The sequence below is a fragment of the Chlorocebus sabaeus genome, chromosome 18, assembly GCF_047675955.1.
Source record: "Chlorocebus sabaeus isolate Y175 chromosome 18, mChlSab1.0.hap1, whole genome shotgun sequence".
NCBI classification, from domain to species: Eukaryota; Metazoa; Chordata; class Mammalia; order Primates; family Cercopithecidae; genus Chlorocebus; species Chlorocebus sabaeus.
The window spans coordinates 56,555,721-56,575,102 of NC_132921.1; the positions used below are offsets into that span (position 1 = coordinate 56,555,721).

Genomic DNA, 19,382 nt, shown 5'->3' on the forward strand with positions numbered 1-19,382 from the left:
TCAAAAACAAGAATGAAGTATTGATACATGCTACAATACAGGCAGACCATGAAAACATTATGCTAAGTGAAAGAAGCCAGATACAAAAGGCCACATGTTATATGATTCCGTTTATATGAATGCCTACAATAGGTGAATCCTTACAGACAGAAAAGTAGATTAGTGGTTGTCAGGAACTGACAGGATGACTGCTAATGGCTAAAGAAACAAGCCATTTCTTTGCAGGGTAATGAAAATGTTCTGGGATTAAATAGTGGGGATGATTATGCAGTCTTCTGAATATACTAAAAAGAGCTGGATTGGGCACTTTACAAAAGTGAATTTATTGTACATAAATTATATCTCGATGAAAAAAGAAGTTGGCACATACCTGACAAGCCAAAACACGTTCAAATAAACACTTCAAAATCAACCTATGTTTACTTTTCCTTCAATATTCCATGGAATTCTTGAGAAAAATGCATATGTAAACAGAAGCTAAATAGGGTACACTAAATATTATTATAAGGTATACTTAAACAATTCATTGTTTTTCATGTAAACTCAGTATTGTGGGTAACGTTCATTGAAAATCTGAACATCTAACTGGGACAAATTTCACAGAGAAATTAACCATCATTTAAACTACGGAAAGGTAATAGAGTTACCAACCACTTCTCCCATAAACATCGGTTTGTTGTTAATCAGCACTCATCGATCACTTTGGAAAACCCTCTAGGACCTGACTGATACTTATTATAGGCAATCCTATATAACAGGCAATTCATGCTTCTCATAGTCACTGAAGTGTAAACCAAAGAGCTACATAAAGGCAGAAAGAGACAGGTACAACATTATGGAATAATAACAATATAACTGGACCTGTGAGAACACTACAACGTAAGGAGAGTAACGGTACTCTAAATTACAGAAGAAGCAGGCAGACGGAGTGTTTCAAAAACTCATAAAAATTATCTTAAAGCTGGACAGTCTTTAAAAAAAAAAAACTTTCTTAGCATAAGCTCATGATTAGGCTAACTATAATTAAAGTGATTTGAAGAAAAAATACCATGTAAAGCCTCAAATATTACATATAAAACACCATCAACACACAATTTGCCCTGGGAAGAATAGTAACTGGAATACTTAATAGGACAGTGGAATGCAACACTAAAAATACTTGAGGAAGACATGGGAATCTTAAATTCTGTGAGCTCAATATTTTGCTAATAATAAACTGACAATTTTCAGTTTAACAACAAGTATCTATGGCTGGCTATCATGGCCACCATGCTAACAAGGTGCATTATGGACTGCCCTCATACATTTCTAATCACGCTTTGTGTTAAGGTGGAAAAGGCCATAGTGGCATAAATCGAGCACTGCTATGATAAAGAAAGCTAACTGTTTGGACTACTAAATTCCAAGGAAGCTGAGACCTAGCCATTGCACTTAGTAATGCTAGTTGAACAAAGGGAGGGAGGGAGGAATGAATAAATGAATGAATGAATGAATGAATGAATACGAATGCCATCTCAACAAGTATATTACGACTCCTAAAGGATGGAAAGATTACCAATTCAATTCAAAAGACTGAGAGATGACAAATGCCATCATGGATTATTTTTTAAAATAATAATATCCAGTATTGAGATGCTAATAAACACTTTCATACAACACTGGTAGGAATGTAAACTAGTTCACTTTAAGAGGAAAGCAATTGGCAATACATTTTTTTTTAGATAACCTTTAATTTCTTTTTATATTTTCTACAATATACATACATTGATTTTGATTAATATAAACATTTTAAATTTAAAAATTCACATTAAAGAGGAAGGCAGGAGCTAAGAGAAATCACCAGTCTGAGGAATCAAAAGATATGAGTGACAATAACAGGAAGGGGACCTGGGAAGAGCTGACAGTGAAAAGCCCACTGGAGATAAAACACTAAGAGAAAGTGGGAGGACAGATTCCACACATTAAGTGTAAGAGAAGAGGGGAAGCTTTGGAGCTCCTGACCAGGACAACAAGGTGGAGCAAGGCTCATGGAAAGGGGGTCAATCCCCATTTCAGATTAAATGAGGTGCATGTTGCCTTTAAAATCCAAACGTGTCTCTCTCTTTGTGAAGGGAGACGGGCTGACACAAGTTGTCTTTCCTTGGAAAGGGTTTCTCAACAAGCTCCAAACTACTGAAGCCCTAGAAAGTTCACCAAGATAGTAGGCCCCTACATTTCTGTGGGACTCATTGCTCACCCTCTGGTATGTACACACCTTACTAAACTGTCAAGAGGTGTTGTTACTTTTTGATCACCAGTTCAATCAGTATGGTACTAATATAACGGATAGGCAAAATATGTGGAAGGAAGAGGCTATCCAGGTCCTTTGCATAAGACTTAATACGTCATAAGGCTTAATACAGCCTTGAGGTAGGTTACTAAGAGTGTAATGCAAACCTTGCCAGTCAAAAGTAAACTGATTCTGATGGTCTTTACCAATAGGTATACAGAAAAGAAGTGTATGCCAGATCAATATCTGCATACCAAAAGTCAGGATTTGTATAGATTTGCTCTAGCAACAAAAGCACATTTGGAAAAAATACTTGCAATTGAAATCACCTTGATTAGGTTTATGGTAATCCACTGTCATTCTCTGAAGACAAACAGGCAAGGGGAATGGGAATGTAATAAGAATCACCACTCTTGAGTTTTTCAAATCCTTTATGGTAGCTCTGCAACTCCTCCAGGAAACAGTTTACTATTTTGGTAGGTAGACACCATTCTAGTGGCTTCCATTTTACTTTCTCTCACTCCCATGGGTCAGGAAACCAGTGTGGGAACTCTGTTAGTTGCTGAGTATGTCTATTCCAATTCCCCATTCCAGGAATGTGGAAATAACCATGCTGTGGGTTCAGGGTCCATTGTGAGGTAGACCTATGCCAAAACTCCACTAACTAATGGAAAACAATGATGTTTTGGGTCTCCTAGATTTCCTATACACTAAGCCCCAGTGTCTACCAATCCCTAAAGTGTCTAATTATTTCCCCTTCCCCAGTGCACAATCACTCTGGCAAATGGCGGCAGGCCCTCTGAGGAAAGGCTAGAAAGAAATTCACAGTAGAATTTCTCACTGTGAGGCAGGGTCTTTCCTCAAGAGGACCTGGCTTTTCCTTCATTCAAAGGTCTTCGGGTCTGTAAACTGGCTTAAATCTGGGGACTGGTTGTGGGTGTATAATTCTTTATTGGGATCATCAAAGTCACATATCTGTTTACCAGACCTAGAGCTTATATGTTTATACAAATCAAGGAAGACTAAATAGATTGCCCATCTATTTCCATTCTAGGGATACCATGATCACCTAGCCAATATCAAAGATCTCTGCAGCTCAGACTATTCTGATTACTGCACTGACTTTGTGGACCATTACAGTAACCACACTCACCTTGTCTTTAGCAATTAAATGACACTACTTGCCACTGCCACCTGGGATCCTATCATTCCCAATGAATTCCAGGAGCCTGGTTTGAGGTCAGCAGTTCCCCTGTTATTACTAACTTAAAGCGAATAGCCAACAGAGCTCCTCAAGGGTGGTGAGGCTCCCCTCATGAATAGAGAAATAAGGAAACTATAAGAATTAGGGGCACAGGTCTTTACTTCCATTCTCTTCCACCAGGCTACAGGGGACCACAGTTTTTTGAAGAGTTCCTTATTTACTTATTATAGCTGACTTGTTAAATGTTTAAACAGATTTATTGTCATCTAACACTTTTTATAAATACGATGTCGATTCAGTAGAATTTACAGCATGCTGTTACTTTAGACAAAGCAGCTCCTTATATTTTAAGTTTTTTTTTTAACATCCTGTTTTGTTCAAGCTTCATGAACAAATCTGCCTCACTTATTCATATAATGACCTAAACATAAATCTGAATTTTAATTGGGTCTTTTTTTGAGAATTCCTAATTTCTCATAGCTCTGATAAAATGAATATCCTCTGGACCCACATGTGTGATCAGGACCTACATGATAAATCCACTCTAGCATCCCAATTTCCCCAAGCCTTTGGATACAAATATTTATAATATATAAATAAAGTTCTATCATCTATCTCAATTTCACTTTCAGGCCACCTTCCGATCTAGCTTTAAGTCAACCAACTGAATTAACTGTTAAAGCCACTCCTAGCCTTCTCTCTGATCTAATATCTTCTGTCTAGTATCTCTATTGGTGAGTCCATATCAATAACTTCAGCCTGATCCAACTTTATATTCCTTCTACTCTGAACCTACACCCTTAGGATCCATTCCCACACCATCCCCTCAGGTAACTGCAGGCAAAATCACGTGCTTCACTCAGTGTGCATCGCATCCTGTCTTATTATGGGTGACACTTAGTACCTCATTCTCTGGGGGCTGCTGGAACTTGAGGCTAATTCTAGGTATAGAAGCAATGAGAGGTGGTGAGGATAGGTCCTGAGGAAGACCAGTAGTCCCATGTTAAGGCAACTTCCTTAAGGGAAGCCAATACGGGTGCTACAGGAGACTAACCTCCTTCAGACAGACAGGGGTAGAAGGACTGGAAAGGGAGGTTCAATAGAATTAGAACTGAGGAGTTAAAGGTACCCAGTTTCATCGGAATCTGCTCATATCTCTCATCCCAATTTTCCACTCTTTCCCAATCAATGTTGTACACTTTTAACCCAAGAGATCTTACAAGATTGGAAGTTCAGTTTGCACTGTAATTCAGCCACCTGCAGGAAAAGACTTTGGATTTGGTGTCCAGAAATCTCTGCCTTTGGCTACAAGAGATAAGGATTTCTTTTAGGGCAATCACAGATTATTTCACTCCCTTATGTGGACTCTGAGCTCAGAATTTACAGACCTTTTCTTCCTTAAGTTCTCCAGTATACTTTGAAGGAACCAATCTATCTCATCATTATTGTCACTAAAATGTTATGTGGTAATAAATACTACTTCTCCCAAAGCCTTGCCTTCCAAGGGCATTTAATTTCTACTGTCTACAAGTGATAATTAACTGTTTTCCCACTGCATGCCACGGACCACCAGTGTCCCTTCTGTCACTAGAGACAGGATCATTATTGCTGTTAGATCTGATTAGACCAGAGAACCATCTTTGAAGGTGCTAGTCCTCTGCAGCTACCAATGGTACAAAGCCCTGTATTAGTTAGCATTTGACCAGAGAAGACTAGAAATGATACAAAATATGGCATTACCAGAGATTTGGCCAGGTGTAATTATTAACCTAGTTAAACAGTTCATGTTCAGCTGTAACTCTGCATCTGGTGCTAGGTCTGGCCCAGGGTTCAGAGGAGCCAAAAGAGAAGAGGAGTTAAGGAGCCCAGCTGCTGGGCAATGCCTATGCCAGCCCATGGCAGCAACGCCTTTGAGCTGCAACAGCATCTGTTGTCCTCTCCCTGATCTTCTAAGCATAAGAATATGTCTGCAGTTTCACATTTACCTTTCAAAGTCAAAATGCTTCATGGCCCTTGCTAACAATGCAAAAGAAAAAAAGAAAGAAGAAATCTGGGAAACAGTTCCAGCTTAGCTAGTTTAACACAATACAAGTCAGGCACACCATCTTTGTCTTAAAAACAAACAACTTTCTTGGAGCAGTCCCGAGTTTTAACTTCTAACTCTTCTATCATTGCTTATTTCTTTCACTATACCTTACATTTCCAATAGGATATTTCATTTTCCCCAACTGCTTTTCTTTCAACTAGCCTTCTAGTCTAGTGTAATGGTTGCAAAATATTCCATTTCCTTTCTTTTCCCTTTTTTCAGTTTCCTTCTGCTTCATGCCTTATTTTTCTTCCATATTCTCCCTTTTATCTTTCACATAAAGGTTTTTCCTCAAATATCAGGTGATCCTTGCCAATCTGTTGCTATTTAAAAGTAATGCACCTGACTCTTAGTATTTCAGGTTTCCTCTCTCCTCTCTTAGGCTAGTTATTTTTCTCAGAATGAATGCCTCTAGTCACTAGTTTGAATCAACTTTCAAATTCTACTGAACACCCTTACTGCCGTTTTTCTCCTTTATTCTTTATTTTTGTTAATATATGTTTTCAGCCTCTCTCATTTATGTGGGACTTGTGAAGAAACAATAAGCCAATAATATGCAATTTAACATATTTCACAGTAAGTCCATAAAGATAGCCAACAAAGAGTCAACTTTTAAGTCTTTGGAAAATTTTAAAGACTCAACTAAAATTCAGATTTATGTTTAGATCATTTATGAATAGCAACGCAGATTTGTTCATGAAGTGTGAATAAAACAGAATGTAAAAAACAAAAAAAAAATCTTAAAATACAAGGAACTGCTTTGTCTAAGATAACAGCACGTTCTAAATTCTGCTGAATCTATGTATTTATCAAAAGAGTTAGATGATAATAAATCTGTTTAAACGTCTAATAAGTCAGCTATAAATAAATAAGGAACCCTTCAGAAAACTATGGTCCCCTGTAGCCCAGTGGAAGGGAACGGAGGTAAAGAGTGATTGCTACCTGTGCCCCTTAAGGAAATGCAAATTAAAGCTGGGCCTTTCATGTGAATAGACTTTTAGTTAAATTACTTATGTACCTTTTCAGAGTGAAGAATAACCTGTAACAACAACGAGAAACAGACAATTATCTTTAAGAAATACTGTTTGTCCCCAAAAGGTTTTAAGCCTTTGGGTTTTCCAAAATAATTTCTGGCTTAGTATTTCAAATTATAATCTAACCGTATCCTCAAATGATGAAAACTAGCAAATATGGTAAAGAAAATGACACCTACTTAAGATCATTTAAATATCCATAAGAATTCAACCTGGTTCTCTATTTGAAAATGTACATATTTCTAAGTTATAAAAAAAATCCCTAAATGATTTTAATACTTAAATAAATGTTCTAAAATCTAAATATTTCTCATATAGGGTATTTTAGAGGTTGTTCAACACTTCTACACCATGTTTCCATGTAAAAACAGAACTTTGACCTTTGAAGAGAGCACAAAGGAATGGTAGAGATGCAATAAATAAAAAATTGCAGTGACAAACATTTTTAAATGATTGATCATATCTATCGCTAGCAAGAAACTGGAGAAATAGGCACTCAATCAGCAGTGGAAACTTTTGGAATGCTTTTGGTAAGCATTATGAGTGTCTATTAAATTTTGTGCATATCCATGGACCTAGAAGTTCCACTTCTAGAAATCAATCCTGTAAAACAAATGATTACATGAAGATAAAACAGGATGCTCATTATTTATAATAAACAAATGAAAATATTCTAAATGTCTATCAGTGGATATGTACCAGTATGGGAAAATGTCTATGATGGTTAATTTTATGTGCCAACTTGACTGGGCTAAGGGTTACCCAGATAGCTGGTAAAACGTTGTTTCTGTGTGTCTATAAGAGTGTTTTGGGAAGATATTAGCATTTGAATTAGTAGACTGAATAAAGAACCACCCTTACCAATGTGAGCATGCATGACCCAATCAGTTGAGGACCTGGATAGAACGAAAAGGTAAAGAAAGGGCAAACTCGCTCTCTCTTCTAGAGCTCGTACATGCATCTTCTGCCTTCAGACATCAGAGCTCCAGGTTCTCATTCCAGTATTTACACCAGTGGCCCACCTCCAGTTAATTCCCCATCCCCATTCTCAGGCCTTCCACCTTGGACTGAGAGTTACACCACATCACTGGCTCCCCTGTTTCTCAGGACTTCACATTCAGACAGAATTATACCAACAACTTACCTGGGTCTCCAGATAGTAGACAGCATAGTGTGAGACTTCTCAGCTTCCATAATCATGTGAGCCAATTCTCATTTTTAATATCCCTGTACATACATGTATATATGTATATCCCACTGTTATGCTCCTTCTGGAGAATCCTATTAATGTCCAAGACACATTGTCCCACAAATTATAGAATAGTGCTTTTAGGATGATCCCATTATAGTATTTAAAAGCACACATTTCTTTGGACATGTACTTGGGTTCTTCTACTTACTAATTATAGAACTTTGGGTAAGCAACTAATCCTCTCTATATCACAATTTTTTCATTTGAGGAAAACAATAGTATGATCTTACAGAGGAATTATGAGGACTCACGAAGATAATACATTCTAATTGTGATAAAGGTAAACTGTGATTATTACATATATATTTTAAAAGCACATATATATAAGGATTGTATTAGGTTGAACTATCTGAAACTGCCAATACTTAATTAACAACTGTTCACCTAAAAAAATGGCAAGTTCATATGGTTTAACCTAATATATGCATGGAAATTTTCAGAAAGAATATCCAAGGAAAAGCTGTTTTAAATATTATTCTATTGTTTCCTTACAAGGGAAAAATACTCTTCTATACCACTTGGACATTTTAAATGTGAAAATAGTTAAACATTCCCTCCTCTCAAATAAAAAGCTATCTATACCCCTTGCTTTAAGCAGTACTATCTTAAAAGCATGGCAGACATAGGAGATCCCCCTTCCTTTCCCCTTAAATCAATAAACATTTGTTGATTGAGCAATCTACCTTCTTTTATTACTCTTCTAGGGTGATTCCACATCATTTTAGAGAAACTTAAAGAATGCTGGTGTGCTCACTTTGGCAGCACATATACTAAAACTGGAATGATACAGAGAAGATTAGCATGGCCCCTGCACAAGATAACAAGCAAATTCATGAAGCATTCCACATTTTTACATATATTTCATAAAATGTCAGTGTTGGAAAACATGTTGGAGATTGTACACTGAGGTAAATTCATGCTAGTTTAAACACTGTCAGGAAGTTATTCCTCAAATCTACTCTAAATATTACAATCCAAAGAGATCTGGTTTTAATAAATCTATAAATCTTCCTTTATAAAATGAGTGGAAATAAAGAAGTTAAGAAATAAAAATAAAATAATAGGCCAGGCGCAGTGGCTCACACCTGTAATCCAAGTACTTTAGGAGGCCGAGGCAGCGGATCGCCTGAGTTCAGGAATTTGAGACCAGCCTGGGTAACATGGTGAAACTTGGTCGCAACTAAAAATACAAAAAATTCTGTAATTTTTTGATGATCATCAAAAATGATGATGATATATCATTTTTGTGTTATTTGTGAAGAAATAAAGCAAGTGAATAAAGGGTTTTTAACAATTGTAACTAATGCAAATCAGCAGTGGCATCAGGTGAGGTGACATGTGCCTGTGGTTCCAGTTACTCAGGAGGTTGAGGTGGGAGGATGGCATGAGCCTGGGAGGTGGAGGTTGCAGTGAGCTGAGATTGCACCACTGCTCTCCAGCCTGGGTGATAAAGCAAGACCCCATCTCAAAAATAAAACACCAAAAACATGCTATCAGGTACAGTCAAAGAACTATGTACAGCACTGAGTTCGAGAAGACCACCACAAGTCGGCTGCTTTGGAAGCCCTATCTTACTACATACTGAAGTGATTCATGGAAAGACAATAGTGTAGAAAATAATTAAGTCCACAAATTGCTACTACCACGTTCTCTGAAGATGACAAAGCTATGGACTCCGTCTCACTCTGCCTCCTGCTTTTTCCTCTTACCATGACACACATGTCAACCATCAGAGTTCCTACTGTTCATGGACAGACCCCTCTCCAGTACCATCCTTCCTCTACAAGACACTCCCTTCTAGCTTCCCAGACTTACTTTTTGGTTACAAGCAGGAAGCTTCTGCTGCCTGCTGAAAATCAGATTCATGTAGTATACTTTCATAGCTCCAAAAACTGATTTTGTATAATTTTTTAGACATGGTATTATGTAAGGTTAAAGTATAACTTATCTTTGAAAAAAAAATTAGCTGGGTGTGGTGGCAGGCGCCTTTAGTCCCAGCTACTTGGGAGGCTGAGGCAGGAGAATGGCGTGAACCTGGGAGGTGGAGCTTGCAGTGAGCGAGATTGCGCCACTGCACTCCAGCCTGGGCGACAGAGCGAGATTCCGTCTCAAAAAAAATAAATAAATAAAAATAAACATTGTTATTCATGTTGGATCATTAATAAGGCATGCAAAATATTTGAAAGTATAGCTAATGGGGGAAAAGAGATTCTTTCTAATCCAAGGATCTCTAATTAACACAGGAAGTAAAGTGATTAATGTTTTAAAATTCCAAAGAACCCCAAACACATCACCGATGTAATACACATACATAACACACACACACAAATACCTAAATCTTAAAGTAGGTTTTATTTTACTGTATCAATATCTGTATGGCCTACATTAATTTAAAAACTAATCTCATACATATAATTTCAAGCCACAGAAGTAAAAGAAAAGGACACATTTCAAGCATTCCCAAATAGTACATTTTAACTATTTCTCCACCTTCCTGTGACCCACTAGCCAATAAGCTTATGGTATAAATATCTTATTCAAAATTGTAATTGATACTTGCTGCTCTTTTGTCAGGATAACATGAGGAGATAGTGGCAGATGCTATTCAGTTTTACCAAGACTTCAGAGAATATCAAGTGTAAATTTACAAAGGCTAGGTTAATACATAAATTATACAAATAGATCATGTTTAATGAGAAAAGTTTTGCTTTACCATAACAAAAAATACTCAAGGACAAAGGTCTAAAACTAATTTCTCCAATCTCTTAGCAACAATAAAGGTAATCTTCAAATGCTAAAGCACTATGTTTTTAAATGTTACATTTTTTAAAAAACTACCATCATTCCATTCAGTCTTCCCAACTGAGAGTGCTCCCTTTTAGTAGGAAAAAACCTGCATTAAAACTAAAGAGTTACCCTCTGAAGAACTAGATTCTACTCCCACTTCCCTCTGGGATTATATGCTGATTCTAAAGAATTTAACTCAAACATGTTAAGATTTCAGGTTCCCATTGATAAAGAAAGAAGCAAACAAAAAGTAAAGCCTTTGTTTCCAGAGTACAGAATATTGAAAGTAAAAATGGTTTATACATCATTTTTGTGTTATTTGTGAAGAAATAAAGCAAGTGAATAAAGGGTTTTTAACAATTGTAACTAATGCAAATCAGCAGTTTACCTAAACGTTGGAAGAGCATGCAATAGGGCTCTCTCCTCTCTCTCCTTTTTCACTTTTTTCTTAGGCAGGGTCTTGCTGTGTCACCCAGGCTGGAGTGCAGTGGCCTGATCACAGCTCCCTGCAGCCTTGACCTTCTGGGCCAAGCTATCCTCCCTCCTAAACCTCCCAAATAGCTGGACTACAGGCGCACACCAGCATGCACTGTTTTTTTTTTTTCTTTTTTTTTTTTTTTTGTAGAGACAGGGTTTTGTGACCCACCCTCCTCCGCCTCTCAAAATGCTGGGATTAAAGGCATGAGCCACTGCACACAGCCTGTCTCTCATTTTGAAAAGAAAAATGCCTTTAAAGTTAAAACACCATGAATAAAAAATCAACAACAAGGAAACTAGTGGTCAGCTAATTTCAAAATAAGAATTGTACTAAAAATGTCACCAGCTGATTAAAGAAACATATATTTTCAATTCAAGTTGACATTATAGTCATCCCTTGGTATCCTTGGAGGACTGGCACCAAGATATAGGTACCAAAAACCAAATACGCTCAAGTCCCTGATATAAAATGGCATAATATTTGCAGGTAACCTACGCACATCTTCCCGTAAACTTGAAATCACTTCTGGATTACTTATACTAAATAATACAACATAAATGCTATATAAATAGTGTAAGACTGTATTTTTAAACTTAGCATAGTTTTTAATTGTTGTAGTGTTATTTTTTATTATGTGGTGTTTTTTCCTCCGAATAATTTTGATCTGCAGTTGGTTGAACACATAGATGTGGATAGAACCCACAGATACTAAGGACTGATTATACTTAAAAGTCTGACCAGTATCTCAGCTTAAAGTCCAGGAAGTACAGGGGAAAATAGGCATGCCTGAGTTCTCAAAACTAAAGAAGCACCAAGTGACAGACAATTCAATATATTTATATCCAAGTTAGTAAACATCTGTTTTGAAACTAAAAATTAAATAATTTTGCATTTTATTGTAGAGAAATCACATAATGGTTTTTATCATTGTTTTGAACACAAATAGCACATTCAGTTTTCTCCCTAACCAATGGATTTTCTCAGATTAAAACACGTAATAAATAAAAACACCTAAAAATCTCTGTTTACTATAAATTAGAAAGTATTCTCTAAAATTTGTGACAAATTCAAATGAGAATAAGAATTGATGCTCAGAAGAGATTAATGATTAACATTTCAAATTCACTATGGGCCATTAATGCTACTGATAAAATACTATTAAAAGCTGAAATAATGGCATTATTACTACAATTACAAATATGACAATTCGTTAAGCACTTACTTGACGCCAGGCACTAATTAAGTACTTCACATAAACCAATCCTTAAGACAGGCAATATGCCCATTTTATAGGTGGGGATAAGTGAGGTATGGGGTTTAAAGAACTCATCCAAGGTTACAAAGCTTAGAGTCAAGAAGCAAACCCAGATTTTTCTGAGTTCAAAGCACATGTACTTATCCCATGTGCTCTGATGATTCCTCACAAAGCAAACATTTAACAGAATGTGTTGTATAACGTTACTATAGTAGACAAGTAAGTCAGGAACTTACACATGCCTATAATTCACTCTCAAAGGAATTATAATATTATAAATATATGGAGGGAAAAAAGTTACAAATAACTATTCTTGCCACAAAAGAAAATGTATGCTAACAAGGCATATTTATAGGAATATACTTAATGATGAAATAGCACACCCCAATTTAAATATTTATACACATCATATACAAATGGACCAAAAACAAAGGGCACTGAGTTTTTCTGTACTAGAACAACTCAGTAGAGTTGTTTCTAGCAGAAAGATAAGTTCTGTGCTGAACTAGTTTTTCCATACTTTTTTTTTTTGAGATGGAGTCTCACTCTGTCGCCCAGGCTGGAATGGAGTGATGTGATCTCAGCTCACAGCAACCTCTGGCTCCCAGGTTCATGTGATTCTCCTGCCTCAACCCTTCAAGTAGCTGGGACTACAGGCACGTGCCACCACGTCCAGCTAATTTTTGTGTTTTTAGTACAGACACGGTTTCACCATGTTGGACAGGCTGGCCTCAAACTCCTGACCTCAAGCAATCTGCCGACCTCAGCCTCCCAATGTGCTGGGATTACAGGTGTGAGCCATCATGCCCGGCCAGTTCTTCCATACTTTTAAACATATTACATTAAGATTTGAGGCCAACAGTATGGCTCATGCCTATAATCCCAGCACTTTGGGAGACAGAAGTGGGAGGACTGCTTGAGGCCAGGAGTTCAAGGCCAGCCTGGGCAACATAGTGAGACCCTTGTCTCTACCAAAAAAAAAAAAAAATTAAAATTAATCTGAGGTACTTAAGTAATCAAACTCATAGAAACAGAAAGTAGAATGGTGGCTACCAGAGGCTGGCAGAGAAACGGGGAATTGTTTACCGGGTACAGAATTTTAGTTTTACAAGATGAAAAGGTTTTGGAGGTCTTTTCAACAATGTGAATGTGTTTAACACTACTTAATTATACACATAAAAATAAGATGGTTAAGAAAATGTTTGATACTTATATATAAATAGTCATAAACAGAACTATACGGGGCTACTATATTGGGCAGTCCTGCAGTGCTGCCCAATATAGTGGCCACTAGCAGCATATGACTATTAAAATTTTTATTAAACTAAAAAATTAAAAATTTATTCTAGTCTTACTAGCCACATTTCAAGATTTCAACAGCCATATCTGGCTACTCAGGACACTGCAGACACAAACATTTTCAAAATCATACAAAGTTCTATTAGATAACTCTGGCTCAGAGTGTACAGAAACAGACCCAAATACATATGAGAACTTGTATTTTTGATATACAATTGTGTGTGATAAAGGTAGCATTTCAAATTAGCAGGGAAAGAATTATTGAGTAAATGGTGTTGGGACAATTAGCTAGCCTAAGGGAAAATGAGAGAGGACTGAGGGACTAAAGCTAAATCCACACATCAACTCTTACTCGAGTTCATTATGAATCAAAGATTTATGCTTACTAAAAATACAAAAAAAAAAAAAAATTAGCCAGGCGTGGTGGTGGGCACCTGTAGTCCCAGCTACTTGGGAGGCTGAGGCAGGAGAATGGCGTGAACCCAGGAAGTGGAGCTTGCAGTGAGCCGAGATCGCACCACTGCACTCCAGCCTGGGCAACAGAGTGAGACTCCGTCTCAAAAAAAAAAAAAAAAAAAGTGAAATGATAAAAGTAGTAGCACATAATTCTAATTAAGAAAGGGCCTTCTAAATAGAATATAAACCCAAAAGACAAAAATTAAAAATGAAAGACTGTGACATTCTTTAAAGGAAAAATAAAAACTTTTAGATGAATGAAGTCCAGACAAACTGAAAGAAAATGGGGCTAGGTACCAAAATCTCCTTAAGCTGATAAGCAACTTCAGCAAAGTCTCAGGATACAAAATCAATGTGCAAAAATCACAAGCATTCTTATACATCAATAACTGACAAACAGAGAGCCAAATCGTAAATGAACTCCCATTCACAACTGCTTCAAAGAGAATAACATATCTAGGAATCCAACTTACAAGGGATGTGAAGGACCTCTTTCAAGGAGAACTACAAACCACTGCTCAATGAAATAAAAGAGGGCAAAATGGAAGAACATTCCATGCTCATGGATAGGAAGAATCAATATCGTGAAAATGGCCATACTGCCCAAGGTAATTTATAGATTCAATGCCATCCCCATTAAGCTACCAATGACTTTCTTCACATAATTGGAAAAAACGACTTTAAAGGTCATATAGAACCAAAAAAGAGCCCGCAATGCCAAGACAATAATCTAAGTCAAAAGAACAAAGCTGGAGGCATCATGCTATCTGACTTCAAACTATACTACAAGCTACAGTAACCAAAACAGCATGGTACTGGTACCAAAACAGAGATACAGACCAATGGAACAGAACAGAGCCCTCAGAAATAATACCACACATCTACAACCATCTGATCTGTGACAAACCTGACAAAAACAAGAAATGGGGAAAGGGTTCTCTATGTAATAAACGGTGCTGGGAAAACTGGCTAGCCGTAAGTAGAAAGCTGAAACTGGATCCCTTCCTTACTCCTTATACAAAAATTAATTCAAGATGGATTAGAGACTTAAATGTTAGACCTAAAACCATAAAAACCCTAGAAGAAAACCTAGGCAATACCATTCAGGACACAGGCATGGGCAAGGACTTCATGTCTAAAACACCAAAAGCAATAGCAACAAAAGCCAAATTTGACAAATGGGATCTAATTAAACTAAATAGCTCTGCGCAGCAGAAGAAACTACCATCAGAGTGAACAGGCAACCTACAGAATGGGAGAAAATTTTTGCAATCTACTCATCTGACAAAGGGTTAATATACAGAACCTACAAAGAACTCAAACAAATTTACAAGAAAAAAACAAACAACCCCATCAAAAACTGGGCAAAGGATATGAACACTTCTCAAAAGAAGACATTTATGCAGCCAACAGACACATGGAAAAATGCTCATTATCACTAGCCATCAGAGAAATGCTAATCAGAACCAAAATGAGATACCATCTCACACCAGTTAGAATGGTGATCATTAAAAAGTCAGGAAACAACAGGTGCTGGAGAGGATGTGGAGAAATAGGAACATTTTTACACTGTTGATGGGACTGTAAACTAGTTCAACCATTGTGGAAGACAGTGTGGTGATTCCTCAAGGATCTAGAACTAGAAATACCATGTGACCCAGTCATCCCACTACTGGGTATATACTCAAAGGATTATAAATCATGTTGCTAAAAAGACACATGCACATGTATGTTTATTGCAGCACTATTCATAACAGCAAAGACTTGGAACCAACTCACATGTCCAACAATGACAGACTAGATTAAGAAAATGTGGCATATACACACCACGGAATACTATGCAGCCATAAAAAAGGATGAGTTCATGTCCTTTGTAGGGACATGGATGCAGCTGGAAACCATCATTCTCAGCGAACTATCGCAAGAACAGAAAACCAAACACCACATGTTCTCTCTCATAGGTGGGAATTGAACAATGAGATCACTTGGACACAGGAAGGGGAACATCACACACCAGGGCCTGTTGTGGGGTGGGGGGAGGTGGGGGGATAGCATTAGGAGAGATACCTAATGTAAATGACAAGTTAATGGGTGCAGCACACCAACATGGCACATGTATACATATGTAACAAACCTGCACATTGTGCACATGTACCCTAGAACATAAAGTATAATAAAAAATAAAAATAAAGTGAATAAATAAATAAATAGAAAAAAAAGAAAATGGGGCTAGGGAAAATGAGTTGTTCTGTTTCCTTAATGGATTGAAAAATATAACTCCATGGGAAAAAGAAAAATTGAAAATGCCTATTTATACATGAAAAGTTGCTCAACTTACTCATAACTTAACACTCTATAAAAACTTGCATTTTCAGTCATGAGATGGCAAAGATAGTTCCCAGTGTTAATGGGAGTGTGGTGAGATAGGCACATTAATGAATATAAAAACTAATTCAACTTAGAGGGTAATTTTTAAATAGTTAACAAAAATCATGAGCAACAAATAATATTTATGTATTAAAAAATGTTGAGTGTGGGGATGACATTAAAATAATCCACGGGATGAAAATTTTAATGTAAGAAAGTTGGTGCAAATAAAATGAAACAAGATTAAGCATATATTGATGTTCCTGTCCAGGTGAGGCGGCTCACACCTGCAATCCTGCCTCACGCCATTCTCCTGCCTCAGCCTCCTGAGTAGCTGGGACTACAGGCGCCCACCACCGCGCCCGGCTAATTTTTTATGTTTTTAGTAGAGACGGGGATTCACCGCGTTAGCCAGGATGGTCTCGATCTTCTGACCTCATGATTCGTCCGCCTTGGCCTCCCAAAGTGCTGGGATTACAGGCGTCAGCCACCACGCCCAGCCCTAATATTATCTTAAATAATTACTCTGAAGATATAAGTAAGATCCTTTCTTGGTGTTAACCAAATAATTAAGGTTATTTATTGAGTATACATGTGCCTATTCTATGGGGAATACAAAAGACTAATATTATAGTCCTTGCTCAAAAAGTTTATAATCTAACAGAACAGAAAATGTTCATACAAGGAAACAATTAATGCCATGCAAACACATGTACTCAGAAAAAGAGAAGCTGGTATGGGAATGAGGAGTCAGGGTTTATGGAAGACATAAGAGGGCAGATTCAGTCTTACAAGATTAGCCAGATTTAGACAGAGGGAACAGGATTGCATAAAAACACTATAAACAATGTACAGAAACAAAAAAAATTTAAATACTGGAAGACTCGATATGACTGGAGATGGGGGAAGAAAAAGTATGAAATAAGTAACAAGTAGTATGAAATAAGTAACAAGTTCAAGGTTATACACATCTTTAAAACCTGGCAAAAATTAAGATTTTATAAAATTGGAAAAGATGAATTTTAAGAAGTGTCTGGCAGCAACAACGTGCATAACAGGGTAAACTATTTTTAAGTCTTTGCTTCTTTTTGGCTTGCTTTCTTGACATTAAAAATAAAATAATGAACATTATTTCAATACCTCAATTCCAGATTCTAGTGGTCTCTTCTTCCTTGGTCCAATAGCTGCAAGAGCTGTGAGATTAGCATCTCTATGCTGTATCTGTGCAAGTTCCAATTGCTGTAACTAGAAGACAGAAAAAAAAAATCAATGTTTATACACATTCATGCTCAGAGGGAAAAAGAAACTGATTACTAAGCCTATTTCTGCATTCACCAAATAAAGTTACAATACAAAATAAACATTAGATTCCCATAACAGCCAAGGGCACATTTTCTGATTCTTTCAATCCAACAAACTCTTTAGTTCTTAATTTCTATATGGCAGAGGCAGACCTCAGGTAAAGGAGAAGTACAGAAAAGAAGAAAGGTATCTAAAGCTTAATTTCTCCCAGTATAACCACAGATGAGAAATGCCTGAAGAGTAAGTTGAACAGCAAGTTAGAGAGAGATTGGTCAAACTATGTCAACCATTTCAGACTAAATTTACTTTAAAATAAAGACAGCTTTTGTACATTATAGCACATAGTTCTACTATGCTATATAATTTACAAGGCACCTTCTTAACTCTCACAATCATATTGAAAGGTGATTACTATAATATAAAAATTATACATCATCCTATTTTTATTAATGGAGACAGTAAAGCTCTAAGAGGTTAGCGCAACTTCATAAAAGGCACCACACAAGTAGTAAGTGGTGGAAACAGCACGTGGAGCAAAATGCTCTCATTAAAAACCTCTAGTACATCACACTTTCCCATTTGCAAATAAAAGTCTTCAATTTACTCTATAATCTTCATGGCAAAATTCTAAAGTGATTTAGTACTGTTTTGTTGTACACCTTTCGTCGTACTTAATCAAGAATGCCCAACTCTATAGGGTATAATGTTTTCGTATGTGGGCAAAACTATACAGGGGTGTGCATGAAAGATGTCCTATTAAAAGGCAGAAACTGCATTATTTCATTGAGGCAACTGAGTGTCAAATTAGGTATTCTATTTAAAAACAAAACAAAACAAAACAAAAAACACCAAGGTGAGAAAATCAAAATAGAACACCACTAGATAAATCCCTAAACTTTTTCAGAAGAGAGGAATAATGTTCAGTTCCCATCAAAATGTTATTATTAATACTATGGAGGGAAAAGAGGAAAGAATCTGGGGCCGATTCACAATCACATATTCAAACAAGATCAATACAGTCAACTGAAAGTAACCTGTTGAGAAACCCTATACATATATTGAGAATATTCTTTCAAAAGAGTACTAACCAAAATTTTTTAGCACGTGTTTAAAATAGAGCAGGTTGAAAACAAAAAGTAGTCTGTGGTGAAATGGTCAGTCTTAAGGAGATAGCAAGTATATAAATTCCACTTTAAGATTACTTCAGATTATTTTAATATTAGGGGAAAGAATGAATAACTGAAAAGGTAACTGAATCTTTAGTAAAACAGAAAATAATTGCTACGTTCTGAACGTCTGTATCCCTCCAAACTTCTAATGTTGAAATCCTAACACCCAGGTGACTGGTATTAAGAGATGGTGCCTCTGGAAGGTGATTAAATTATGAGGGTGGAGACTTAGTATCCTTGTAAAAGAGACTTAAGAGAAACCCCTCGCCTCTTCTACCAGGTGAGAACATAGTGAAGTAAAAGTAGGCTCTAACCAGATACCGAATCTGCTGGCACCTTGATCTTGGACTTCCTAGCCTCTAGAACGTGAGAAACAAAATTCTGTTGTTTATAAGCTACCCAGTCTAGGATATTTCCTTATAGC

General features: G+C 36.8%; 1 protein-coding gene and 1 non-coding gene across 4 annotated transcripts in view; one reads left to right on the top strand and one right to left on the bottom strand.

Annotated features, from left to right (window-relative positions):
- Window positions 1-19,382, bottom strand: part of TAF4B (TATA-box binding protein associated factor 4b) — a 165,369-nt gene that overhangs the window by 22,211 nt on the left and 123,776 nt on the right. For all 3 annotated transcript variants that reach the window (XM_037982427.2, XM_037982426.2, XM_007974399.3), the window contains one exon: window positions 17,628-17,732. In XM_037982427.2, coding sequence (XP_037838355.2) covers window positions 17,628-17,732 — 105 coding nt within the window. The remainder of the gene's footprint in view (window positions 1-17,627; window positions 17,733-19,382) is intronic.
- LOC119618738 (U6 spliceosomal RNA) lies at window positions 8,592-8,697 on the top strand. Its single transcript, XR_005235098.1, has one exon. It is a non-coding gene; the product is annotated as a U6 spliceosomal RNA (small nuclear RNA).